This window comes from Hippoglossus stenolepis, chromosome 4, assembly GCF_022539355.2.
Source record: "Hippoglossus stenolepis isolate QCI-W04-F060 chromosome 4, HSTE1.2, whole genome shotgun sequence".
Taxonomy (NCBI): Eukaryota; Metazoa; Chordata; class Actinopteri; order Pleuronectiformes; family Pleuronectidae; genus Hippoglossus; species Hippoglossus stenolepis.
This window is the reverse complement of record NC_061486.1, coordinates 19489053-19517044: the sequence shown is the minus strand read 5'-3', so window position 1 is coordinate 19517044 and position 27992 is coordinate 19489053. Positions and strand designations below refer to the sequence as shown.

The window sequence follows — 27992 nt, the reverse complement described above, 5'->3', positions numbered from 1 at the left end:
CCTCTGGATACTCTCTTACATCGCACAGAAAAGACTCTAGTCAGTCTTTCTGTAAGACATGCACTGCATGCGTTGGATGCAGTCATGAAAATGGAAATCCTACTGCTGTAGTGAGGATTGTTTTCCAAATACAAATATAATAGTGTGACTGGGAAAGTTTATTCTTCACCTTGTAAAGTGTAACTCAAGCTTCACATACCAACTTTTGCTGTTCCTTTCTACTAAATATCATTGTTTTCAAATAGATAGCAGCTTAAGTCTACGTTCACACTAACACAATTTTTGATTCTTGGAGACTTTTGGCAACGCAAGTGGCTTCACTAATGCTCGAAAACTGGGGCTTTGGAAACTGAAAAATGAGGCAGACTCACATGTTCTTCATCAGTCAGGACCCAACTACCAGTGGTGAATGCAAAGCATTGCTAAAACTTGTCAGTGCCAGTTCAAGAAATCCCTGCTCTTAGTTTTCACCATTCCTTTTCCTCAATTGTATTATTTTCTGAATCTAAGCAGCAAACTACAGAGTAGACAGTCTGCTTCCTGTTTACACAAGGCATGCACATGCCATATTCACGTGCATGTTCAATTGATATGTGTTGCACAGTGTGAACAGAAATCATGTCTGATATGGAGTTTAAACGCTCATCTTGACAAAGATCGTTTTCATTAGCATTAGCGTGGATGTAGCTAAAATATTTGCATTTTGAACGCTCAACATGTTGCAAGCAGTGTTTTACGTAACTGCCCCACAGGGCGCAGGTAATTGCCAATTCAAACTAATCACTAAGCAATATAGTCATCTATCACTCATCATGACCTGCTGGCTTGTTTTTCCTTTTTCGGATTCAGTGATTTTCCCGTTGAGTTGCTGTTGTTGAGAGCAGATAAAAAAAAACACATGCAGCTGTGTTGAAAGCTAACAGATACACTGTCCTCTGAGTTTCCCATTTAGGACAACCACAGAAAGGAAATGTGTCATTTATTTCCAAATGTGTGATATCTGTTGTAAAGTGTGCATGGCTCAATTTTTGTTTTCTAGTTTTTAACACAAACATAAACTAAGTTGTTAGCTCATTTGGGGGCGTTTCTGACTTGATTAAATAAGAGAGATAAATGGAGGACAAATATGCCTTTTTCAGACATGACCTCCGGGCAAAATCCGGAGAATCGGCTACGGAGTTGACAGTTTGCCTTTCACACATGTACAGCAACGCAGGAGGTTCTCTGCACAGACACATTCACAACAGCATCAAATCCTCCACATTATTCAGGCGAGAGGTGGAGCAGCCGGTTGCAGCAGACACAGGCAGGAAGTGACGTATTAACGTCGCTGTGTAGATCACGTGACCATGTTTACAGCACCTCTCACGGCGCCGCTTTTTCACCGGGAGATATTTGTTTTCTTTCTGCTTTTTTAATTTTTGCCTCTGTCGCGTGTTAGAAAACGCTGAGCTATCCCTTTCACATTATATTATCAAAAAGATGATGTACAGACTTGAACCAGGGCTTCTGCTATGGTGAAGTCATTGGAGTGACAGAATGACTGTTGACAAACAGTGATCAATAGACAGTGATCAAGAGTGATCAATAAACCACTATTATATATTATTACAGAGTATTGATTTGACACTAGCCCTCAGTGAATGTTTGTAGAAACACTGTACATCCAATGCTGGATGAATTCACCTTAAAGGTCCAGTGTGTAAGATTTAGGTGAAAGGGATCTATTGGCAGAAATTGAATATAAAATAATCCTAGTGATGTTTTCATTAGTGTTTGTTCATCTAAATTGCACGAATTGTCGTTTTCTTTACCCTAGAATGGGCCCTTTATATTTAAATACTTTATACTTACATAAGGAGCAGGTCCTCTCTACGGAGGCCGCCATGTTTTTTACAGTATTCCAGACTGGACAAACGTTTTAGTTTTTATGACAACTGAAGGCTACCACAGGTTCTCTTTCGTGTCTGGAAGGGGAGGGGTATTCAGCAGCAACATGAAACTTCACCACTAGATATCACTAAATTCTACACACTGAACCTTTAACTATGACAAGGCAACTGCTATCCACAGTGTGACTATTGGCTTTAGTCATTAACACAGGACAATACAGTGCTGCAGTTTGTTTTCGGGTTTGGATTCAGTCTGTACCATGGAATTGACCTAAATCCAAACCTTGAGGTTAGTATCATCTATTTGAGAGAATTTGTCTTCACTTGTCCTTTCATGTTCTGTGGTAGTGCAGTGTGAAAGGTTAGTGTTCTTGAGGTGTCCATGTGCTGTCGAGAGGCTCAGATCTATGAGAGTTGAATGATGCTGTACTTACAAACTATGCTGTGCTGATGAAACAGAGAAACTCACACACGTACATGGTGGTATATTTGTTGTTTTTAATTCAGTATGATAATAGAAGATAGTCCAACTGTTTCTGTAATGCATCAAGATCCCAACAATCACTGGTCAGGTCCATGGTCTGGCAGGATGACTCCTGGTGGGAAAGAGAGAGAGGAGGTTTTGCCTTATTATCCTCATTATAGGCCCCCAGCTGCTCTAGTGGCGAACCTGCCTCCTAAAAATGATGTCTAAACATTACAAAATTGTTTCCCCAATTATGTGGTTGTAGCAAAGGCAGCATAATATTCAGAGGAACTGCTTAAATGTGTTTTCTTTAATGAATGAATGAAGTGAGGCATTTACGAACTGCAGGTTGCCAATGTATTCTCTGGGGTTACACATCATCATCATCATGCTGGGCAGCGTTCAGGTGAGTTCTACAACACATCAATTTAGTAATACATGACCCCAGAGTTTCTAAGCCTAAATATTTTGGAAATGTCTGAAAGCTCTGGACCTTTGGGGACAATTGTAGACACCTACGATATCTTCCTGATTGGGTCTTATCCATCACAATGGGATTGGTCGTCACAAGATCACCAGTGTTGAATGCAACATGGATGCATTGTGGACCTTTTCTTTGCTAACAACTGTTGTGTAGTTAAATTCTTCATTCGATAATACGATGGCATGTGCCGATTACGTGAATGGTTATGTGATATGCGTTGTCAGGCATGTCTGTTTGGACGGACATTATTTCTTAAGCTAAAATGCTTTCCGGATGGAGACCATTTTGTATTTGTATGGACGTAGCATGAAGGCTCATTAAGGCTCAATGTTAGATTCGTTTACGGAAACGGACTGAGCATTCTGTCTGTAGTCTGTGTTCATTCTGTCTGTATTTGTGCACGTATTCTGAAAGCTTACAGATACGGACGAAACAGACAAAATGGAGCAGAACCACCGGAAATCACGGGGGGGCAGTGTAGCCAGTAGTTCAAGCAAGACGACCGTAAGACACAGGGAACAAAATCCAACATGGGTAAAGCCTTTTTGAAGAAAACTGCGTCTACATGTTGTCACTTCACCAGGGCAAAAGGACAAACATCCGACCTTGTGTCTCTCTAAAAAGGTGCATAATCACAACCTCCTTCTCAATCGCCATGTTCATGAGGTTTTGACAGAAACTCTAGACTCTGCGCTGCCCTCTAGTGGCTTAACAACCATGCCAACGTTAAGAACATAGAATTATGTGGGAAGTTATGACGTATATCTCTTTTCGTACATAAAGGCAGCATAAATTAGGCTTTAGGCTACTCCCTCTCCAGGTGGAGCCAACCAACTCTGTCGGATCTCCGAACACTGGTTCACCTGGAAAACAGACATCTGGACAGAACTGGAGAGAGCACGGTACGAGAGAGAAGCTGCCACACATGCTTCAACCTGACTGGTGGACAATACTCAATGCTTAGAAAACCATATGCACCTGTGTCCTCTACATGTTTTGGGGAAATAGTTATTTTATTCTTGATTTTGCCTTAAGACATCTTAGCTGGTCATAAAGTATGGGCACATGCTATTCTTGTGACACATAAACTGGCTTCAATACGTATTTATTATTCTCAACTGTACTTTGTGATTGCTCCAAGGGATTAATAAAGTTGTGTTGCGTGCCGTTGTATCATCTGTATGAATGATGGAGCGTCTTCCTTGATCATAATTCTGTCTCTCTGAATTTCTACCTCTCCCTAAAGAGCTGCTGAGCCTAAAACAAACTTTATTATCCTCAGCAGACATGCAGAGTACATATATTTCCCCCGTGAAGCAGAACACGGTCAGCGTGAAACAGGACGAGATATTTTATTGATGTGCGCTGCGACATCATTAACCATTAAAACATGCTATTTTCCAGGGGTGAGAGCCAGGCTACATATCTGCAGCCAGAAGATATTTTTTTTTTCATTTCATTGCTGCTTCTAAACTAAAATTCAGCTTAGATTAGTTCACAATCATTTTTCTCTGCAGACACATTTTGTTTTCTCTTCCTGTGCTGCCTTCAAAACCTCCCTTTAAACCCCCTGCACCTTTTTCTTATTGAAGTTCCACTGGATTTCATCTTACTTTGCATCACTATTCTCATCCCAAAAACCTTGCAACTTGTGAACTTGAGGAGCACTAAATCCCCCATCCCTACCCCACCCCCTCCATCCTGCACAAGGGACACACACACGCACACGCACACACACATACACACGTACTTGCACTCATGCACAATGAGTGGCAGGTATCTTATGCATTCACGGGCTGATGATTCCGATAATCCGAGTGAAAATACAATTCCTGGATCACTGGATTTAAATGACATTATATAGAAATTAGATTTCACATCTAGAGCAACTGAACCTCCCCCGATCCATCTCTTTCTAATTATGCTACTTCCCCCTGAATCTGCACCAGACTCTTTCTTCTGCTTCCCTTTTTGTTCATTCTGCTTGAATACAGGCTGGGATATTCTTTAGCGGCACAATGCATCTATTACAATAGAAAGTAACCCAGGAGCTGCTATATATTCCCAGCGATGGCTCCCCGATGAATTGGCGGCGTGTTTGATGCATGGTGGGCCGCAGTGTTACACAGAGCAGAGGGGGGGGGCCCATACAGTCATCTACCTGTAACTGACACAGTGAATATTTACAAGAGGAAGCCCAGTTCAACTGAATTCAGTTCATGTTTGTAAAGAGTTCAAACTGATATGATAAAGATGTAGAAGTACACTCAGGTCAATTTAAATGTTGCTGTTACATTTACACACATTCTTATGTTAGGCTGTGCAGTAATCATCTGGGTTTACTGAACACTGCTGTGTATACATGTCTTCCTAACCGCCTTTGCCCCCTATCATTTTGATCATTTAATTATTTTATTTTACTATATGACTATAAAACCTTTACTGCAATAAACCAGTATGCAAAGTGTTCTAACTTCACTCTGCCCCATAGACTCTGCACACAGCGTCCTGTACACAAACATTATTGTAGAACTTTTTAAGGAGGGTTCACTAATGAAAAGGAAGAATTCTCTCCCTAACCTAATGTTGTTTAGTTTAAAAAGTGATTCTTTATGAGCATGACATATGAAAAACTATTATATTTTTTATTTAGGGGGACCTTTAATACGTTTAAATGTCAATATCATTGAACTGATTTCTACAACTTCAGCTAATCAGGGGAGGATATGGAGCTGAGACGTGATTCTGTTTTTTGTATTTTATTTCAACATATCTGTTCACAAGACCAAAATCAACAATGTTGAAGTGGATCTCTCAGTTTTTCTGATTTCCCTTCTTTTCTGCCAAGTCCAATGGTTTCATCTTTCACAGTAATCAAAATAAATCTTTAAAATCAACATGATGGAGCTCTAGGGCACCGAGGAACAAGATGTACTGGGATCTGGATAAACACCCATTAATTGTTAGAGTAATCATTGCTGGTTTGGGAATATTTTGACAGTAAAACTAACAAAAACTACCGAGATGGTTTACTATCCATCTATCAGCCATTCCAATGGGCTGTCTTCTTCGTGTGACCAGGCTGGGCCCAGATAAAAGAACTCTTCCTGATTAGATTAGATCTGCTCCTATGTTTGTCTTCCAGTGTCAGGGATTACATGATTTGCGTGTTCGCGGGTGTTAACTCTCCCACCTACGCACCGTTGGGGGGTGCATTCCAGCAAACTATGCAAATGAAGCCAGCATCTTTTTTATGGTGTGCCCCTGTATCTTGTCTAACTCTATACTCCCCACCTGAAGCACCTTGGGGTGATATATAACTTCCCCTGTTAATGAGCTCCATGATTGCAAATCTGCATCAATTGAAGAAATGGCATGTGTGAAATCAATATGTTCAAAACAGGCCAACCCTAACCCCAATATACTTTAGATTGTGAGCTTTTGTGGCATTAATGTTCTAAGCCTTCCAAAAGAGACTTGTCTTTTTGAAAAGTTAACAGTAAATCTGAAGCTACGTCCACACTCATATGTCTTTGTTTTAAAACACTTCACTTCTGCTACGTTTACGAGTGTTCGATCCCCTCACATCAAGACTTTTTGAAATACGGTTGGCCCCATTTTAGTTTGAAAATCAAGGGGTTGTGATTGAGTCTGGACGGCAGATGACAAGAGGCGTTTGGAAACGATTACAGAGACCCCCATGTTTGCCTCCTATTGGATCTTATTTTAAAATATATGTATATGGTGCTGAAAAAGATTTAATTTGTGGAAAATGCTGGCGCCTCACTGCTCTCCTGGTAGATCAGTCAATAGAAACATGACTTTGCAAACAAACATCGTTCAAGTCTATGAATCCAAACATTTCAAAGACACCAAATATGTCAGACTGCTGGGGAAGTTTGTAGAAATCAATGGACAAGGTATTTACATATTTCCTCCTGACTGAATGTTGCATTCATGAAAAGAAAACCTGCCACAAGCTTCAGTTTTTTAGTCACTGTTAACTTGAATATTGCTGGAACAATATATTGAATAAGAAGATCGAAAAACAAACTTAAGAGAAATCTGTGTGTTAATGTGTTAAACACCACATTGCATTGTCATTATCACAAGCCTTGAATCAGCGTTAAAGCTAGGGTTGGTAATCCTGGAAATGCTAGCAATAGGCAGGCTACACTTAGAAAAAATGCAAACGATACATCCCACCCCTCCCATTGGCCCTCTCTTCACAGCTACGCCTCAAGAACACATGAACGCACACTGCCCGACAACTACGAGAAGCTGACTTTTCATTGACTTGATGGCTAACTTCTGGCTATCATATCTGCTTCAGTGGTGTGTGTGTCCAGCTGAGCAGACAGGTACGCCAGCCAATCATTTCATTCAAATCAAATGATCAGTCGTGTTTATAACAGTCCTGCGAGGGACAACACACATCGTTTTTCTTTTTAATTATCGATGGCTGTTGGGATGTGAAGAGGATTTCAACAAGTAAAATGAAAAGTGTTTCAGAACCGACTCACCAACCCTGACTTTAAGAAGTCCCAACATAAACGACAACTGTGTCCTGAATTAGTGAACTAGGATCTGAACCTACACAGTCACATCTGATGTCCGATAGCTCACACTCCTCCTTCTGGGGCTCAGCTGGCTGTTCTGGGCGGGGGTCAAGGTGGGTGCTGTTCTCTGAAACTATACCGCTGACCATCAGTTTGCCAAGTCAGCTAATTTACAGTCCACCCTCCTCCACCCTGTGACGCTCAACCTCAAGCAACCAGCAACCCCACCCCCCCTCTCCGTCCCACCCAGCCAAACAACACTTTGCCTCTGTGCACACACTCTCTCTTTCTCTCAACCCTCTCTCTATTTATCTCTATTTCTCTCTTTCTCTCTGGCTGGGTGTGAAGACGCCAGCAGCACGCTCCAGTGGAGACAAATCAGACCTTGCCAGCCATGTCATCGTAAAACATCCCCCAGGAAGGTTGTGACCTCCTCACCCTTTCAACTCATCTGCAGGCATAGCAAGTCGGGAGAGGAGGAGGGTTCTCCATGCAGCAGCATAACCACCTCATCTACATTATCAGAGGAGAAGAAGCAGGGGAATGATGTGGACTGAAAAAGAGTTCAGTGTCACACACAAGCAGGGATGGAAATATGACTCAACGCTGTCCAACACATGCTGCATGAGATGCACTGTCGAAAATCAATGTAGAGGAAATGCCAATAAATACTAGATGACTGTCAGCGGTCACCTTGCTCCTGTGTAGTATTTATGTCCTAAGTAAAGGAGCACTGTGCTCCTCGTGCACAGGAACCACCTGAGACCCCTCAGCTTTAATGTTACTCAACTTTAAATATAACCATGTATATATATATATATATATATATACTTCACCCCACATTTGCTAATTTGCAATAACCCATTAATACTTTTTGTTGTGTATTTGTTTTTCTGTACACTTTACAGTGAAAAACTCAATTGTCAGTGTTCTCTCCAGTTTTTTCAACATCTATCTTTCTTGGAAACTGAAGTATGGATAAATGAATAGTTCTTAATTGAAGGGAAGTCAATTCACTGTTGTAACAAGACTGAGTTGAGAAGATTGATATTAACCATTGCTGTGTGCGTGTTAAGTGCAGAACTGGAGTAAGCATATGGCTCGCCTTGCTCAGCATGAAGACTGGAAGCAGGGAAACAGCTGCTTTCAGACATGCACTGAACTCTGCAGTTCCTCCGTATTTCTCCTGGAGGAGGTGCATGTATGAACGATAATGTCCAAGTGAGACGCTCTCCAGTTTCTGTGGACTTTATCTGCCTGGCCTCCGTCCGTAGAAGTCAAGGAGAATTTGATGTGTGACCACAGCAGAGGATCCACCGCTGGATTCACCGCGAGCGAGTGGGGGGTGGATGAAGCTTCTAACGTGCGACAGACACAAAAATGAAAAAAAACTAAAAGAAAACAAATCTCTCCCGGTGAAAAAGAGATGACCTTAAGACTCTTTGTAACAGTGGGGTTATCAGGACTGGTGCTATTGTACCTGTGCAGAGACCAACACTTGTGATATAGGCTACAACCAGAGATACTGCTCAGATGTAGTGGATTACCTGTTAATAATTACATCGGATAAAATGAGATTTAGTGGTGGGATGCTCACATTGCGTAGTCCGTGAGTTCTTTGTTTTGTAGTTTGTCACAGTCTTTAATGTCTAAAGCATTTTGTGTCCATGTTTGGTTCTAACAACTCAGTGAAACAGTATTTTTTTGCACTGGGCTACCGAATCAGTTTTCAAACTCTTTTTAACTGCTCAACTTGGTTGTGCACAGCATCACCCTTTACTCCTGGGAAGATCAGCCTACCTCTCTCAAAATGTCAACGCACACACTCACACACACACACACACATTCAACCTCATCCAGCGTCAGACTCCCTGTTGCTCTAACCTGATGGAGCCATCAGCCAGAAGCCAGACAGGGAGCAGTTGTTCTCATGGTCTCATCCCCGCTGCAGAGCCTTGACACGGGGAGAGACAAACAATTTGGCCTCCCTCCCACAGTCACAGCTCTGGAAGCCAGCAGGGGAGGCAACTAGGGGTTGGTGTGTGTATGAATGCGTGACAGAGAGAGAGAGGGAAAGAGAGGTCCCTTAGTGTGAGTGCCTTTCAGTCGGTGGAAAAGAAAAGACAAGTCATATTTCTGAGAGTGTGTCAGATACAGGCATAGGGGATCGATTTGCAGCCAAATAATTTGTTCCATGAATGTTAAGGGCATTCACTTTCAACAAGTGGGGCTATTTCCGCTGTATTTCTTTGCATATATACAACATCTCCTTTTGTCCTTTCCAGGAGCAGAGTTTGTGCACATGCAGGTTGTTTGGTCAGCGTTGAATATTGCCAAAGGCATGAGAAGACTGCGAGGATTTTGACACAGGGGCTAGGACAAAGGGAAATGGGGTCATGTGGTGAAATGGTTAATGTGAATCTTAATAGAGGCGGCAATGTCATTATCTCCAAATCCCTCTCGACTGGGGGGTCGCACCGTCGACGGCCACTTTACATCCCGAGCGTGTCAGGCCGAGACACCAGGGGCATGACTGCCAATCCCATCCGGAGGATTTGTGTCCTCCTCCACCAAATTCAGTAAGCGCATGCAGGCTCATAAAGGTGTTGAGAATTGAGGAATTTGTCTGGGAGACATGGCCAAAGTCAACGAGCTAGTTTTGCCGTTGGGCTGCAGGAAAAAAATGGGACAGGAGTCGGGGCCTTGTGAGGCACCCTGAACCCTGCTTCTCTGTCCACCAGGACAGGCCCGAGCAGAGAAAGCACGGCTGCCTGCCCCTAAATGAGATGAACACTGTCAGATTTACACACTGCCATGGTTTCAACCAGCCCCTGATAATCCCTTCCCAGAAATAAATTGTCCCATTAAAATGAAATGTTGCCCATATAGGTTTAATAAATTGAAAACGCTTGTTTGAATCCCCGGTAATTTGGACGGAATCCCAAGCATATAGCAGAGGCTCTAGCAAAATAAGATTATTTGCTGTGTATAATAATGTATGCAGCAGTTTTTATGCAACCAAACAGTGTCAGTGAACCCCCCAATGAAATGTGTGCTTATTTATATGCAGTTATTCAGGTATGCAGTAAATTCCAATTACTTCTTAAGATTTCTATTTAGCATGAGGGGGAAATGTGACAGGGAAGCTCTGTGTTTTGAGCAGCATTGTAAATCTTGTTAACTCTTTGCAGCATATAGCGAGAAATCTGCATTCATGTCGGGGGTGAGCAGTGCACACGATTTTAACAACTAGCTAATAGTCCTGTATGGGGACGAGTTAGAGGGATGTGAAGTAGATTCAGCTAATGTATAGATTTCAAGGCTGATTTCAACAAGATTTGGTTGTGCTTTATGTTTGGTAACGCTATACAAAATCTTTAAATTTGACTCTTTGCATGTTAATGTAAATTGCTGGAAGAGAAAAGCCTCTGCAACAGTATTTAGACCATCGTGGGACACTAAGACTCTCCACTAACATCTTAACTATGGAAAAATGCACTAACCCCCACAAATGCATTTATTTAAAAAATCTAATTAATGTACTGTCATGGCAGATTTTTGTGACGTGTGGTGGGAGATGAATTTATAGACACTCCCTCCCCCCCGGCATAAAGGAAACCTACTTGGCAGCTCTTTTTTGTTTGGTTGCAATGTAGACATGTCCTTTTTTTAAAAAATTTTATCCAGATAATTTTTTCTCTAATTCCTCAAATTCTACCGTGTTAATTTCAGGATTTCAGGATTAAACTAACAATTCAAAAACAGTTTCTCAGGATCCAACCACTGAGCTTTTTCCTAAAACTTTCAAGCAATGTCGACAGTCGGCACGGTGAGTTACAGTCAGTTGTCCTCATCAGGTGAAAGCTCTGGAAATGCAAGTAAGTTAACAGTAAAAATGACTTGTCTTATTGTTGTACCCATGAGTTTAATGCTAAACTCCTTGGAACCTTAAGTAGCTTGCGTTCTTTGATAATCTAGGCTGCTGTTTGTTTGGAGTTGCTTTTAAGCATGTTACATTCCCAGTGACACTGGTTTCCCCCTCCAGTATGAGCTATAATAACATGTTTGAACATCAGGAGAAGGTGGGTGGTTGTTTGGGGATGTTCCGAAGGTGATCTGCCTAATGACTGTGACCGGACGTGGATGTTACAGAAAAACCGAATGTGCTGGTCTAACTGAGATGTGCGTCTTTGACTGTGTGCTTGTGTACCATCCACTCAATGGACTTTGCCTGAGCTTCCAGGTGATGACAACAGGAGTTTGATTCAGTTGTCATCATTGGTTGACAGCTCCAAGAAGAAGCTAATTAATTTTTCATGTTTTAATTTGCACACTGTTACGTGAAACCTAAAACTGGTACTGGAACGATTTAATTTTATTTGACATTTTGGGATTCCGGGGGGAGGGGGATACGTTACTTAAATGCACATCATACAATAGTTTAATGATAAAATTAAATGTAAGCGTGTGTGTTTGTGTGTGCGTGTGCGAGTGTGTGTGTGTATGTGTGTGTGTGTGTGTGTGTGTGTGTGTGTGTGGGGGTCCTGGGTGATTTTAGGGCTCTGCATTTGTCCCCAACCCTGGACAACATTCAAAGCTCATTGAGACACGTATTTGACTTTGACTCAACCACCGATCACCAGATCTATTTGATTTATTCAGTTATTGGAGGAAATTCTATTGTTGTTCTTTTGGTGAATAACACAATGATATAAAGAAAGAGAGGGGGGTAAAAAGGAAGCACAGGCCCCTTCAAAACACTGGAGCCGCCCTGTGTGTTTGTCTCAAAAGGCAAATTCACGTCTGAGTTTGTGTATCTTTAACTGTGCTTCTGTTTTTCGACTGTGTCATGAGTTACAGTAGGAGTTGAGGCTGGATGCCCCCCTCCCGCACCCAGTACTCAGTCCCCCGTGTTGGACCCCAGGGGCCCTAAATCCCCGCTGCTCTTCCCTGCAGTCCCCCTCTGACGTGCAGCATGCCGAGGCGAGCAGCGTTTTGCCTATGCATTAGCCATCCATTTCCCCCGGCTGACACCTCTCCAACATAAAACCGTAAGGCAGAGGTAAAATATGTCTCTCCTGGCGAAAATAAAGCTTTGTCTGCCTGCTGATCTATTGGATATAAAAATAAAGCCGCGGCTTTGATGCGGGCTTTACCTTATGCGCGCGCCTTTGCTTTTTACGCACACAAAAGCTCCAATGAAGATGGATAGCGCGGGATCCAGCGTCCAGCGCAGCAGCATCGCTCACTCCACTCCTTCCTCCTCCTTCCTCCTCCTCCTCCTCCTCCTCTCCTTCCCTCTCTTGCGGTGTTTTCCCTCAGACGCTGTTGAGGACTGAGCTGTCTGTTATTGATCAGTGCATGTCGATAATTATGCAGGGATTTCCAGGCTAATCGGCTTTGGAAAAGTTGCGCGCGTTCACATTAAACAACAATCAGAGGCTTCTTGGCTTTTGTTTGATGCCAGTGATTTTTTTTTTTTTTTCTTTTTTTCCAGGTAAATATGGACATCTGTGATTCCACTGGGGTTTATTGTTTGTGGCGCTTTGGGACGAGGGGACATTTGAAATGAGAACAATGACTTTTACAGGCCAGTGACTGCATTTACAAGATGCACGTGTCTGATTTCTCATTCTTAAACCTATCCAGAGATTTCAAGAAAAAAAAGAAAAATTCTCTTCCAACAGTTTGAGCCACAGAGAAATTAAAGCAGCCATAAAATCACATTTTAAGTTTAGCTGTGATTGTTTTTTTCTCTCTAAAGGCGCAGTGAAGAATTCTATTGTGTGAAATCACAGAGTTGGAATAAAATAAAACCTGGAAACATTCACACCACCTCACAAAAAGAGGTGCTTTCGTCACAGGACGGTGACGGCCTTGAATCACAATTTTAAGAATCATTCTAAGCTTTTTTATTTATCTGTTACACTGGTTTCATTTTACGATGAAAGGTTTTAATCAAGAGTTTTTAAAATACACCTCCCTCATTTAATTTCAAGAACTCCCTTCTGGGCTCAAATAACCCATTAACACGGTTTCCCACTGGCCCTAGAAGCATGTAACATGCACAAAATGTTCCGGGAAGAAGACAATAAATCACTATAATAAAAAATTTTAAAAATCAAGGCCTACTGATATTTTTTTTTTTCCACCATGATTTATAAGGTGAGAATTAGAGGCCGGGCGCTGCTGGATAAAAAAAAAAATCCTCGTCATCTCATCTGTATAACACACAGGAGTCCCGGTGTGTGGTGGATGGGCAGCGTCATGGGCCTCTCCGCTCTGCTGTATATTTGTATCAGCAGCGGCCAGTTCTCTCCTCATGCTCGCGGGCTTGTTTTATATCAGGGGCGCAGAAATCCGCTGCGGTGGCGTCAGCAGCAGCAGCAGCAGCAGCAGCAGCAGCAGATATCTGGCGCTCTGCAGCCATGCAGCTCGGTCCCCTGAGCATTGGCCAGCGGGCGATAATATCTCAAAGGCACTGGTTATCGCCACACATTATATTATAATCATTAGTGATCCTAGCCCTTTCACCCCGACTGCAGAATAAGCGCGGAGCACCATTAATCTAAACTAGGGGAAGTGCATTAGGGGCTGCTTCCCGTGCATGTTCATTTCTCAGCGCCTCTGTTTGCAGCATGGGGGGATAGAAGAAAGGAGCGTTTTCACTTTTGATTTACAGTGACGGCTCTCAGTCAGTGATATGATGGGAACGGTGGCGTTTTGTGTGAGCCGCGCTGTTGATTTAACGGGCTGCTCTCTGAGTTTGTGTGAATATTGTTATTTATGGGTGACAGGAGGGGAGAACTTGGGTGTCTCACCAAATACAGTCACTGAATAAAAAAATCTGAAAACGGAATATGGTGACGGTTTATGACTTTATTTACATTTTGTTGATAGATAGATAGATAGATAGATAGATAGATAGATAGATAGATAGATAGATAGATAGATAGATAGATAGACGTGGGTTCTGAGTTAAAATGAAGGAATATAAATAGCAATGCCTTCTTTAGGTGTATAATAGGTGTAGTTATTAGCCTTCTAACAGTGATGGTGATATAATGGCCTGTGCAACCTCCCGTTGCCAGGATTGATTCGCCCCCTAGAGGAGTGTGTGGGACTGCCGTGGTGATGGTGGCCTTGTTTCCGGGTGACCCCGGGGCCTCATGCAGGGTTACTGCTCTGGAACCAACGTCCCCTCCTCACCCCCAGGACCCCACCTCCACCCCCAGCCCACTAATTCACTGAGTCATATGATCTCCTTGAGAAAACACACGGACAGTGGAGACAGCGGTGGATGATGGTGCTGCAGATCATGGCAACCTCTGAGTATTGGCTAGTGTGTGTGTGTGTGCAGGGTAGGGGGGGGTTGACTGACTGAGAAAGGACAGCTGTAGGGAGATGATCTATAAATCCCATTGGATTTCTTTCAGCACAGGCTGGGACCGGAGTTGAAAAGTCTGGAAAATGTTTGCATAGAGTTGCTGTTGGCTCAATAATCCACGTTGAGTTCACATCGGCATATGTTTGGCCCCTGATCTACAGGAGGAGGAGGGACACACACACACGCACACACAAACACACACAGCTTGGCCAGTCGACTGTGGGACTTTGCGTGCTTTGCGGTAGCTGCTGCAGCCCATCCAGTCATGTGGGTTACACGTTCAGAATCCCCCCTGATGTGTCAGCTCCATGGCCTTTTCTGCTGCGTGAGCATCGCGCACCGCGGTGGACACACAGAGGCACGGATGGATGGATGGATGGATGGGTGGATGGATGGATGGGTGGATGGATGATTGGATGGATGATTGGATGGATGGATGAATGGATGGATGGATTTCGGTCCTGGGAGGGCGTGATAACGCCGTGAAGAATGATTGACAGCCTGGCAGAAACAGAGAAATGCCCACCACTCTCTCCCTCCTCCGACATCTCCTCTACAAACTCACTTAAAGTTTATGAACATGACGATAAACTTTGGGGTAAATGTGCAGTTTGCGCACAGAGCTTTTAAATAACAGATTCATTGTGGCGACTGTTTTCTTTAAATGTAAATGTGCATTTTTTTATAAAATAAAAAATAAGAAATAAAATGTTTTTTTTAAATTCGTTTTAAAAAAAAGTTTTTAAAAGGTTTATGTAAATAACGTCAAACCCTTCTTCGAATAATTCATAGTTTTACATTCAGTGATGTTTACCTATAGTGGGAATAGAAATTAAAATGTCAACAGATAATATTAACTTTTTTTTTTTAATGGTCCGTTTATTCCTAAAATAAATGAAGTCGTAAATCAGAATGATCAATACGCCTTAGTATGAAATATTAATACCAGCATCGTATAATAATAATAATAATAATAATAATAATAATAATAATAATAATAAGAAGAAGAAGAAGAACAACAACAATCATCATCGTCATCTTGCAGTTAGGCTGCCACCAGCAGAACCGAGCAGCAGACCGGTACCCCCAACACCCACCTCCACCCCGGTGCGCTCAGCGGATCAAAGCTCCAGTCCGCGGTCCCTGCTCGGTCTCACTGGCCCGGGTTAGGACCTGGGTATCAGGTTCACATCCTCCCGGTATCACGTCCTGGCCACCACGGGAAACTGCTCGGAGTATCTCTCTCTCTCTCATAATTTAAACACCTCCCCCCCCCCCTCTCTCTCTCTCTCCCCCCCCAAACCCATCTAATCACCTGCTCCGTGCAGCATTCAGTCTTCCCTCCGTCCTTCCTCCAGCCGGAGCCCCTCGCACACTGTTGTGGTGACACTGTGTCGCTAAACTGAGCCTGGGGGAGAGAGGGGAGACAAATAAACGTGTCATGATTAGAATTAATGATTGCATGCATCTTCACAGCCTCATTCATTATCTCAGATTAATTATCTCGCAGTGTACCACTTCACTTGTCTGCACTTCATAAACCCCAAATCTCCTGGGCTGCTGTACAACACCGCGGCCCCGATCCAGGAGAGATCCCTGTTCTTATCTGAGGCTGCACGGCCTGCCGGGGTCGGAGTGAGAGTTTCCAGGAGCCGAAACCAACGCCTCGAAAATAAAATGTAAATTTAGAAACTCCTCTTAGAGGGCAGCAGTGAAAAGACATTTTAGATTAAATTGGGTGTTTATATTTTAATTTGTCACTGCTGCTTTGCTGTGATTTTCATTTTGCGAGCAGGCCTGCTGACGAGGCCTCCTGCCATCCAAACCCACCTCCAGCCACTCAGAGACAAAAGGAGGGAGACGTGAAGTTTTGTTTTGTTTAACGTGCGCACAAACGCTGCGCCACAAATTCTAATTTCCAACTTCTGCCCGCACCAGAATGGAAATGTGAGAGCATAAAAAAAATCTATCGCTTATAGTGAGGGATTACAGTGGTAAGGTTAAAACCATTTTTTTGCATTTAATAGTGTCTCTGCCTTGAGGGGAGCTGAGATATTTTTAAGCCTATAGCCTATATTTTGATTTCCCTCTGTTCGTGGATTAATCTTCCTCTGTGCGCCTGGCTTTCTCTCTCTCTGGCTTATTCTAAATCAGGCAGAGATTATCCCCACTGACAGACTATCGAGGCATCTTCTACACATGGAAATAACAACAACTTTTGTCGTTTACATGCTGCATTTACAAGTTCGTGCGGTGGTTGGAGGCCCGCAGACTGCCAGCTCTCAGTGGTTATTTCCAAGCACGTCTGGAGGTTTTAACACAGAAGGAAAAAACAGAAATAGGAGCCCTGTCGCCCAGAAGCTCAACGAATAATATTTTTCTACGCTGCTTGTCCTCATATGCAGAACTATGACCCGCCAGGTTGTCACGGTGCGCAATGACCCACACTGTCCCGGTGATGGAAACATAACCAGACGCTGAGCAGGATGCCCTCGTCCCACAAACAGGAGGAAAAAAAACATGGAAGTATGGTGGTACAAGAAAGGAAAGAGAGAACGGCTGACTGAGGAGGTGGCGGCGTGAAAATTAAAAGAGAAGAGGGAAAAGAGAGAGGAAGAGATGGAGTGTGCGTGTTGCGAAGCCTTATCTCTTGTTCCTCCAGCCAGTAACACATGTCCTGTTGAAGGGGTGCTCCCCAGACGCTTAGAGGCAGCTGGACGGGGACGGGCTGGCGTTTTGCATGAGAAGCAGCCCATATGCAGGAGGATGCTGGCGGGCTATTGGTACAGAATAAATGGGTGTCCCTGGATCGCTCCCCCTGCGTTAAAGTGCGCAAAGAGCCCAGCTGATTCCATCTGAAGACGAACAAAGACAAATACAACATTTCCTTATTGTACTTGTGCGTTTATTCAGCTCGTTGTCTCGGAGGCCACAGCAGAACAGTTCGTGTAAACAAACGTTTCACAGATTAATTAATACAAACTTGTTTCCTGGCAAACGCACATCTTGATTAGATGGTGGAACGAAACGAATTTGTTCAGCGAGCGTACTTTTTTTTTCCTTTCTTTTCCTCCAGACTAGACAATCTATTTAATGAAACCGAACAAGGGAAGAAAACAAACAAATCTTTGAATTGTTAAATACTTCAGGTCTTTAAATATCCAACTCAGTATACTTGACTTGATCTCTTTGATGGGGGGGGGTAAATAATCCGAGAGGCTGTTCGGCTCACGGTGTTATTTACTTAAGGTGGACTTGAAGTGGATTGAACCTCCCTTAATGAATTGTCCGAGGTGTCTGGGCCGCGAGCCCCATGACGAGCTGAGCCGCGCGAGCTGTCAACTTTAGAGCCTTTCTGTCTTTCACTTCCACGCTTCCTCTCCTTCGCACCAAGCTGGAAAGTGCTAAAAGTGCGCTACTGCTGATGCACAGGGAAACACTCTTTCGGTAAATACACCTGACAGCCTGTAATGTTGCCACGGCACTTGAGAGGGGTGGTGTGTGGGGGGGGGAGAAGTTAACGGCAACGTCTCCAAAAAACCCCATCCCCTGAATAAGATCACAGCTTCCGACTGTGTGATCAAACATCCCCCCCCCACCTCTACACCGAGGACTTTATATTTCCACGCACAGCCGCTTTATTTGGGATATTAACAACACACGTACCCCGAGCCAAACATATGCCAAACTCGTGCGTAATTCTCTGGCACAAAGTAACTTCACGCGAATAAAGTGGCCGCGCGCCACGCAACACGCGCCTCCAGCCCCTCGGTCCCGGAGACGCCACCGTATCTACCTGCTCAGATTCCTCCGTCATGTCCCCCTCATGCCCAGGCGGATTCGCTCGGCGGCTGGAAAGTGGCGTCTCTCCCTCCGCCGCCGCTCGCCCTCCGCCGCCGCCGCCGCCGCAGCTTCCTCCAAACACATTCACTTACATATGACAGTTTGCAGGGAAATTCGTGACAATTGGTGTCTTGAGTGTGCGGCATAAATAGCAGGCAGAGCCGTCGCTGGGTTATGATGGGGCGGCTTGATGATTGCTGGCATGGCGCGCCGCTGATTGGTCGGGCCGCGGCCTGACGTCAGGAGGCTGGGAATAAGGCTGGCTTGGAGCTTTAGGAGCAAGACAGTGTACTGGAGACCCAGCGCATCCCAGCATACGCACGGTACTGGAGACTTTGGGCATCCCAGCATACACGCCTACTACCACCGGAGCCGCCGGCGCATACAGCAGCATCTTCCCACCGACACAAGCTGAACATCCCGGATCATCCGAAACAACCGATTGGGGAAGCACTCCCCGTGTTGTTTGAATCTTTCTTTTTGGGTGGTGTGGGATTTTGTTTCTCGCCGGGTTGTGAACAGTGGATACGCTGCCATGTCAAAGTACACTGAATTATTTATAGGCGTGCGTGTCTTGTTGTGTGACAGCTCTGCCCTCAAAGAATTTTACTAGACGCCTTTTCCCAGCAGTGACTGGCACACGACGCTCTTCTCCTCGGCCGATGCATCCCAGTGAAGAGCGCCGGGACAGCAACCGACCTGGCTCCGCTCTTCTCGTCTGAGCCGATCTGCGGCTTCCTGCGTTGAGATCTGCGTTTTGGCCGAATTGTGCGTTTTGCTCCGGATGCAACAAGGGACTGATTTATTTATTCACCTCTTTGCTTTTTTGGCTTTTCCACACGAGAGGGAGAGGACGCCGCTTCCATCCATTCTTGTGTGTTTTGGTTTTTTTCTTCTTCTTCTTCTTCTTCTTCTTCCCTTTGGACGCTCGAGCCTTTTTTACGCATGCAGGGAGAAATCTGTGGTGACACCTGATCGACTGGCTCCTCCGCGCTCATTGACCCGGGAGCTCCAGGCGAATCAGGGAGGGAGGAAGCAGATACTCGGTCAATGCTCGGCCTGCGCTGTTGATTTTGTTTTGTGTGCGTGTGTGCTTCATCCGCGGGGTTGTAGCCCAGCCAGCCAAAGCCATGGTCCACTGCGCCGGCTGCGAGAGGCCTATCCTGGACCGCTTTCTGCTCAACGTGCTGGACAGAGCCTGGCACGTCAAATGCGTGCAGTGCTGCGAGTGCAAATGTAATTTAACTGAGAAATGCTTTTCACGAGAGGGGAGACTGTACTGCAAGAATGATTTCTTTAGGTAAGCGCGGAGAAGGTGGCGGACAAACTCCACAACAGTGTTTCTGTGTATTTATGTGTGTGGTCTAAGTGGACAGCGAGCAGCAGGCTGACACACACACACACACCTTTAATAATTGTTTTTTTTATTATCAAGAAATAGGAAGAGCAGCTTAAAACAAGAGCAAAGACTCGAGGGCACAATCCTTAAAATAGATGGAAACAGTCTAAATATATTATTTAATCATAAGAAATAGTTTTTGTGGATACAGTGCTTATCATAATGATCCTCAATACAATGTACAACTTTTACATGAGTTGTATTGCTCAACAATAACCTGGGGGAAAAAAATCAAAATCATATTTAAAATGAGTCTGACTTTATACAGAGAATCGTTCAAATAAAATAAGTGAAATCCTTTAAAACATTTTTAGTTTGAAAAAAATTGTTAGTTTTGATGAACAAGTTATTAGGAGTAGAAATTATTTTTTTTAAAAACTCTACGCTGCACCCAGTGTTTACAGTGAACTCTGCGTTCAGTTCATTTAGTTTTGCTCTGAATAAGTGAACAGAGTGAGCGGTCCGTGCCTGTAGGCGTGAGTGAGGACTTGCAGGTGATAAGCCTTGATTAAGAGCGAGTAATTAAAAGCTTGTTAATTTGAATTCTTATGCAAAACAACAACAAAAGAGAGGCGGCCACATTAAACGCGTGTGCACTCGCTCTCAGCAGGGTGGTGGGGGGGGTGGGGGGCGGTGTTAGGAAATCGAGGAAATCACAGTTTGGGGTGTTTTTTTTTACAGCACGCAGGGAGCCCGGGTGGGGTAGTGGAGGAGGAGGTGGTGGTGGTGTTAGTGGGGGGGGACGCACAGGATCAAACCCCGGCCAGAGGAGCCGCTGCCCGGTGTGTTTGCTCAGTCCGACTGAGGAGGACGTGATAAGTGGATTTGAATAGTAAACTAGCTGAAAAGATCAAGTCCGCAGACAATGCAATCACAGACGTGCAGTCAACAAGCGGTGCACGCCACTCAATACACATTGTTTAACGGTGAAGCCAATGGCACGGCCGTAATTTATTATTCCACAGCCAACCTGCTGAACCCGCGAGTTCACCGAGCGTCCGCGTCCAGGGAAGTGTAGACGTGAACATTTAGTAGAAGAAGAAAAAAGGAGCTGTGCACTGGACTCTGGAGGAAGGAAATCATTTGTTATTATTATAGAAATCATTTAAAAAATAGGATTGAGTTCATGCACAAAATGATGTATGATATAGGATACAATAATGAACATATTATACCAATGTGACCAAACCACACAATAACAGGTTTTAAATTATTATTATTATTATTATTATTATTATTATTATTATTATTATTATTATTATTATGTCAGCATTGCAGCTTCATTCTTGATTTTTTAAATTGCACAGTGTTTAAAAAAGCTTTTTTAAATTCCTGTTTTGAAGTTTGAAAATAAGCTGTTTTATCATGAACATCTGGAGGTGATCTGTTCTTTTCACTGTTGATATTTATGCTCTGAATATTATATAATAGAGTAAAAGATTTAAAGTTTAAGTGTGGACACCAGATTTTTAAATGGTCTAACAAAAGCATTAGGAACCAGGTGCGACATCACGTCTAGACTCTGTTATAAATTATTTGGTTTATTTCAGGCCTACACAAAAACTGTAAAAAAAAAATGTTAATCAGCGTCTATGTTCGACAAAAGGCGGATAATGCCTTCCCACAATCTCCGCCTTATCTCCAAACCTGACTTGAGGATGATTAGCTTTTTTTTTAAATCCAAATGGGTTTATTTGTGAAACAAATATAATGTAAATACATATTTTATGATAATAATAACCCTGGACCCCCCCTCTTCTCCCGCAGGCGGTTTGGCACCAAGTGCAGCGGTTGCTCGCAGGGCATCTCTCCGAACGACCTGGTCCGGAGGGCCCGGAGCAAAGTGTTTCACCTCAACTGCTTCACCTGCATGATGTGCAATAAGCAGCTCTCCACCGGCGAGGAGCTCTACATCATAGACGAGAACAAATTCGTTTGCAAAGAAGATTATATAAGCAACAGCAATGGAAAGGACGCCAGCCTCCTCTCAGGTACAGAGGAAACCCTGCGAGTGCGTGCGTGTGTGTCTGTGTGCGTGTGTTTGTGTGAGCACAAGGCGGAATAAATTGTGATGGATGTGATGTGTTCAGCCCCACAGTGGCTTCATCATTTCCATGACCAGGACTTAGACGGCATTCTGAGAGCAGAGCCCGACAAAAAAACATATAGATCATTCTGCTCCCTAATGCGTAATATGTCCACTTCAGGCCGTTTCTTGTTCTGAGCGCTCTGAAGATGCTGATCTGTGATGTAAATGTGCTGCATGGGTTTGTTCCATAATAGGTATAAACTGTAGGGTTTTTTAGCAGAGCAAAAAAGAAACGCGCACAAATAAGCTGTTTTTTTTAATTTGCTAAATTAATGCTATGTGCATGCATAAGTGCCGTTCCAATGCGTAGAAGCCAAATGGACATTTCAGAAAATATAGTTTACTTCATATTAATGTATCGTCGCGGATCTGAGGTCATAGTTCAGATGAGGATGGATTCCACTGCTCTGATCGCCCTATTTCCTATCTCTGCAGTAACGGCATGCAGCGACCCGAGCTTATCACCGGACTCTCAAGACCAGCTACAGGACGACGTGGTGCTAAAGGACACGGAGATCGCAGCGCTGTCCGACAAGGAGACGGTGAACAACGAGAACGACGACCAGAACCTCGGCGGGAAGCGGCGCGGCCCGCGGACCACCATCAAGGCCAAGCAGCTGGAGACGCTGAAGGCGGCGTTCGCGGCCACCCCCAAACCCACCAGACACATCAGGGAGCAGCTGGCCCAGGAGACCGGCCTCAACATGAGGGTCATCCAGGTAAAGGCACAGCCGCACCGCAGCGTCCACCCTGGCTCCTGCAAACTGGAGCATTTATTTGACTTTAAGTTCATTAATTGATTTACCAGTAAATACATATTTATTTAATGGCACATATTTAATGGCAAATGTGACTATTTCTCAAACCTGGGGACCATGTGTCCCACGACATAAGCTACTACATGATTTGATAGTAAATCTTGAAAAATCTTAAGTATTATGGAAATAAAATTCAGACACCCAGGGGTTGGGGAGGTGGGCTCGCGCCTTTTTCATTTTTTTTTATTTTATAGGGTGTCACGCACCCATTAAAAGGTGTGATGTAACAGCTTATATTTTATAGGAGGGAGAAAAAAAAAATGTCCCTGCCAAGATGCCAGACTGCCACGACCGCGCAGGCCTTATCCCATCAGAGAGGCTCCACCTCCCCCCCACCACCCATCCATCCATCCCATCCCTTCACCTCACCTCCCCCTCTCACATCTTTCGCCCCTCTTTAAAGGAGGCCTCTTCCTTCCAAAACTGCGCCGTCACATTGATTTCATTAAGCCAAACGATTGGCCTGACCGACGAGGTTGATTTGGAGACGGGTAATTTATATGGGCTTTTTTTTTTTATTTCTTGGCGCGCGGGACGAGGCAGAGTCGCCAACTGGCGCCGGACTGCTGGGAGCGCTGGGAGTCCTGGCACAGCGCTGCCATCACGTTTTGCGCGCACATTTAGCCATGCTGAGAGCAGCTCAGCCAAGTGGAACAGGCAGAAATCGGTTTCAAGGGTCCTCGGACGGTCTCCTCACACCTCTGAATTACAACAGGCCCGCGATAAGTTAAACAAGGAGCAACACAGACAACTGACGCACCGTTGTCATTATCCAATTCTTATCATTATGACCACTGATTTTGTATGAAGGGCAGTTTTAGTTTTGCTTTTGGCGACTTCTAAAAAAAAAAAAGTGTTAAAAAACTTGTTTCATGCGGCGCACCAGAGGGTTGACACAGAACGATAAGTCATGTGCAAACGACTATTATCTCCTATCACACATTCGCAGAGAAAAATAGAGCCTTTTTTTGCATCTTTATTTCGCGGACGGGTTTTTCTTTCCTTCTTTCTGGAGGAGAGAGGGTGATGATGTAGATAAAACTGCGGGGCAGAGCCAAGCTAAAAGCGGTTTAACATAACAGATTAATAGCGATAAAGTGAGAGTGCCGACGCACGGATAGGTAGACTATCTAATATGTATGAGCACGAGGGGGGAAAGGGAAGAGCGTAATTAAAGGAATCCGGCCTATAGATTAGGAAATGATAACCTCCAAGAGCCTGGTAATATATTGGAAACAACCCTCCTATTAAGTATTAATTGGAGATTTTAAACCCCCGCTGCTTCAGCCTCCAGTCGGAGTAAATGGAGGGTTAAAGGACCATTAGGGAGGTTAGATGTGATGCTCGCTCCTGTAAAGATAATTGGGCGCGATCGCCTCCACCGCAGAGCGTCGCGGGTTAAAGGCACCGGCTCATCACGCGCGCCGCAAAACACACAGAGCGCGCGGTTGTTTACTCCAGCGCGGAGCCAAATGTGGCGCAGGCGCCAAGGTAAATATGACACCTAATTACACTTTCTCTTCAATGGGGTCGGGTTTGCACAGCCGCGTTTACCTGCTTAGTCACAAAAATAACGGCCCGGATTTTTAATGGTTTCTTTTCATTTTTATTCCAACATTGTTTTTCTCCATTATCCCCCACCTCCTTTCACCTCCCACGAAAAAAAAAAGCCATTGACGTGCAATCAAAATGGCGTCATCAGCAGCATACTGCGTATTTCGATATATCAGGAGTTGACCCATATGTGTGTGTGTGTGTGTGTGTGTGTCCAGGTCTGGTTCCAGAACCGACGGTCCAAAGAGAGACGCATGAAGCAGCTGAGCGCGCTGGGCGCCAGGAGGCACGCGTTCTTCCGCAGCCCGAGGCGGATGAGGACGCTGGTGGACCGGCTGGAGCCCGGGGAGCTCATCCCCAACGGGCCCTTCTCCTACTATGGAGGTATGTTGACTTTCTTTTACTTTCTTTTATCAAAGAAAGAAAATGTGTCATATATTTTTTGTAATTCATGTCAACATTATGTATATGTGTAATATAGGCCTTATATACACATTGTTTTACATTATATATGTATAATGTAGCCTATTATACATTTTTCTACACTTTTTTCTCCTATTTATTTATTATCACTGGTTTCAGTAAAACGTTTTATTTAACTTTTTTTTCAAATTCATATTTGCATGTTTCCTTATTTCCTCTATCAGCAAAAAAATGTTTTCTAGTTTTCTGTCCTCTTCTTTTGAAATGACACAATTCTTATACATTGTTGTATTTTATCTCATCATCAGCTTAGATGTTGAATAAGTTGTATGATTTAGGTCTTTGTTATTGTCCTATAAAGACACACTCTCAAGGAAATACTCCGCCTGCATATGGTTTTCTTCCTGAGCTTCTTTCACAAAAAGCACACGCTAATTTAAAATGCAAAACCACAATAATATATATATATATAAATCAAAAGTGTAGCCTACAGTTATTATGGCAGCTTTGGATATTCATCCAAAAGGTTCTTTTAAAAACACAGTGAGAAGAGATGTTAGTCAGTGTGCGTCACCTCATTCACTGAGTTAAGTTTAAGTGAAGTTACTTCACATTTGAGTGACTTGATACCACACTCTTCCTTCAAGTGCCTTGGAATATATGATAATTTTCAGAGAAATTCATTTGTGCTCGGGCCTTTGTCTTTTCTGCTGAAGCAAAACGTCTAATAATATTCTGCTGAACTTAAAAAAAAAAAGAAAAGATCTGTCTCAGTAGGTAGAACTGCTGATGAAATGGCCCCCACTTTAATTAATTTTGTGGCCACGTTGTTCTCCCCACCCAATTGCAGTTTTGATTTAAGTGTAACGTGCACTGTGACTAATGTAGCACGGCGAGGGTCTTTCTCCCTCACTAATACAAATCAAGCTATGTATATTGAATGAATTCCTCAACGTCTCTGGATTTTTTTATGCAAACCCATTGTTCTCTGAGCTAACGTTGATTTTTTTTTTTGTTATTATTCTTCGTCTCTTGGATCTACAGATTATCAAAGCGAGTACTACGGCCCAGGAGGGAATTATGACTTCTTCCCACAGGGGCCTCCGTCGTCGCAGGCCCAGACCCCAGTCGATCTCCCCTTCGTGCCCTCCTCAGGCCCCACGGGCACCCCCCTTGGAGGTATGGACCACCCTCTGCCGGGCCACCACCCCTCCAGCGAGGTGCAGCGCTTCTCCGACATCATGTCCCACCACCCAGGGGACTCTCCTAGCCCCGAGCCCGGAATCCCGGGGCCCCTGCACAGCATCTCCTCTGAGGTGTTCGGCCCCAGTCCACCCTTTACCTCACTGTCGCTGAACGGCAGCGGATACAACAACCACCTGTCCCACCCGCCCTCGGAAATGAACGAGGGCACTGTGTGGTAGCTTTTTTAGAGAGCAGACTTTACTGGCGAGAGATTCGGTAATGGACGGTGGAGAGGTTTGGTGGTGATGGGGGGCTGGAATCGAGAACAGGGACTTGGATATCAACAGGGTTAGGGCAACACCATTGAATCTTTTTTTTTTTGAGGGGGGCAGTTTTCATATTTATTTATTTATTCCCCCTCATGATTTGTTGGTCTTATTTGTGGGGAAAAGCTTATCTGGCATTTAAATCATGCTCAAAAACATTGTCTTCAGTGTTGTGTTTGGGTGTTTCAATTGCTTCTTTTGCCCACTCCCTGCATCCAAAACTGGACTTTACAAAAAAGTAATAATATAAGATGCCGAACAAAAAACAGTTACAAAAAAAAGAGTGAGACTGCTGAACAGCCCCCTATTCTCCCCTCTGTCCTCGGACCCGTGGGGCACCCTGTCACCCCTCCTGATGCTGTCAGTGGCCCAGCATAACGACCAAACCCCCCAACACTCAAAGGTGGGGTCGAAAACAACCCTTTTCGAAATCTCCTAGTATGTTCTGAACACGAAAAACATCATTAGCTACTGTCAAAGACTTCAATAGCTTTACAGAGAGAGAATGAAGGGGCTGAGGATTGGTTGTGTGCTGACCTGGCACTGTAGGACGGCTGAGCAGCATTCAGACTATGTTCGAGGCACTAGACACATCCCTTGTATTTATTCAGAAGCTCCTCAGACCTCTTTGCCTCTCAAGGCTCTGCCATATTGACACTCAACCTTTTTGACACTATGTTTCTGAAGGCCAGAGGAAATGACTTTTTTTTTTTCTTTTCCTCTGTGTGGACTATTTGTTTTGTCCTTTTTTTCCTTTTGATTTCATAATTTCCACCAAATCTGAAGAAGGCCGCCTTCAAAAGGCAAACAGTAAAACCCTCTCTGGATTGCAAACCCTTTATTTAAAATGGAAGTGAACTTGAAATGTTGAAATGAAGTCTACCTTCTAAAAATCTTCTACTGGGGTTCTAAATGTGGGACTTAGAACAGTCAACTGTTTACGTAACCTATTTAATTCAGGAGTCCAGAAGTCTCGAAAACCATGTTTTAGAACCTCTTGATCCATATAAAAATGTTCCAAGCAACCAACCAAACTTTTGTATTGATTTCATTTATATTGTATGGAGATAAAAACACATTTGCTGGGGTTGTGGTTCACTGTGCTAGTTTGTACAAGATGTTGTTTACAAAAAAAGGTTCAAAAAGAATAAAAAACATAAGTAAAGTAGACATTTGCCAAATAAAAAAAAGAAATAGCACAAACACTGTTAAAGTGCTTTGCACCATTATCTGCAGAATGTGTTGAGACAAAATGTAAGTGTTAAAAGGAGTAATTGACTTCTTAATTTTTTAGTCTGCTGACGATGCATTCATAAAATTGTTAATACAACATACTTAGACAGGTTTTATTTTTGTGTCTTCAAAGGAGAAAAACTATTAAAAATTGATGGTCAAATATGCAGCTAGTAGCTGCTACATCTCTTTGAATATCGAGCCCTCATGATATGTCTTTTAATGTTCCAATAAACCTAAGCTTATGTGACCTCCAGTGCATATTAGACCATTCACTGTATAAATACAACATGTTGACAAAATGTGTTTCTAATAAAACTAGAAAATATGCTTA

The 27992-nt window shown here is 43.7% G+C and overlaps 1 protein-coding gene and 1 long non-coding RNA gene across 3 annotated transcripts; one reads left to right on the top strand and one right to left on the bottom strand.

Moving 5' to 3' along the window:
- Positions 1-2368: 2368 nt before the first annotated feature.
- On the bottom strand, positions 2369-18815 carry LOC118105755. Of its 2 annotated transcripts, none has more exons than XR_004695154.1 (3): positions 18585-18815; positions 16104-16196; positions 2369-2488 (listed from the first exon to the last, which is right to left on the bottom strand). It is a non-coding gene; the product is annotated as an uncharacterized LOC118105755 (long non-coding RNA). The 2 variants fall into 2 exon arrangements; XR_004695153.2 differs by lacking the exon at positions 2369-2488 and adding an exon at positions 8510-8759 and having other exon boundaries at positions 18585-18813.
- lhx1a (LIM homeobox 1a) lies at positions 18802-27992 on the top strand. Its single transcript, XM_035153556.2, has 5 exons — positions 18802-19931; positions 21798-22021; positions 22555-22838; positions 24710-24875; positions 25959-27992. The coding sequence occupies exons 1-5, from the start codon at positions 19762-19764 to the stop codon at positions 26336-26338; spliced, it is 1224 nt and encodes a 407-aa protein (XP_035009447.1). The 5' UTR covers positions 18802-19761; the 3' UTR covers positions 26339-27992.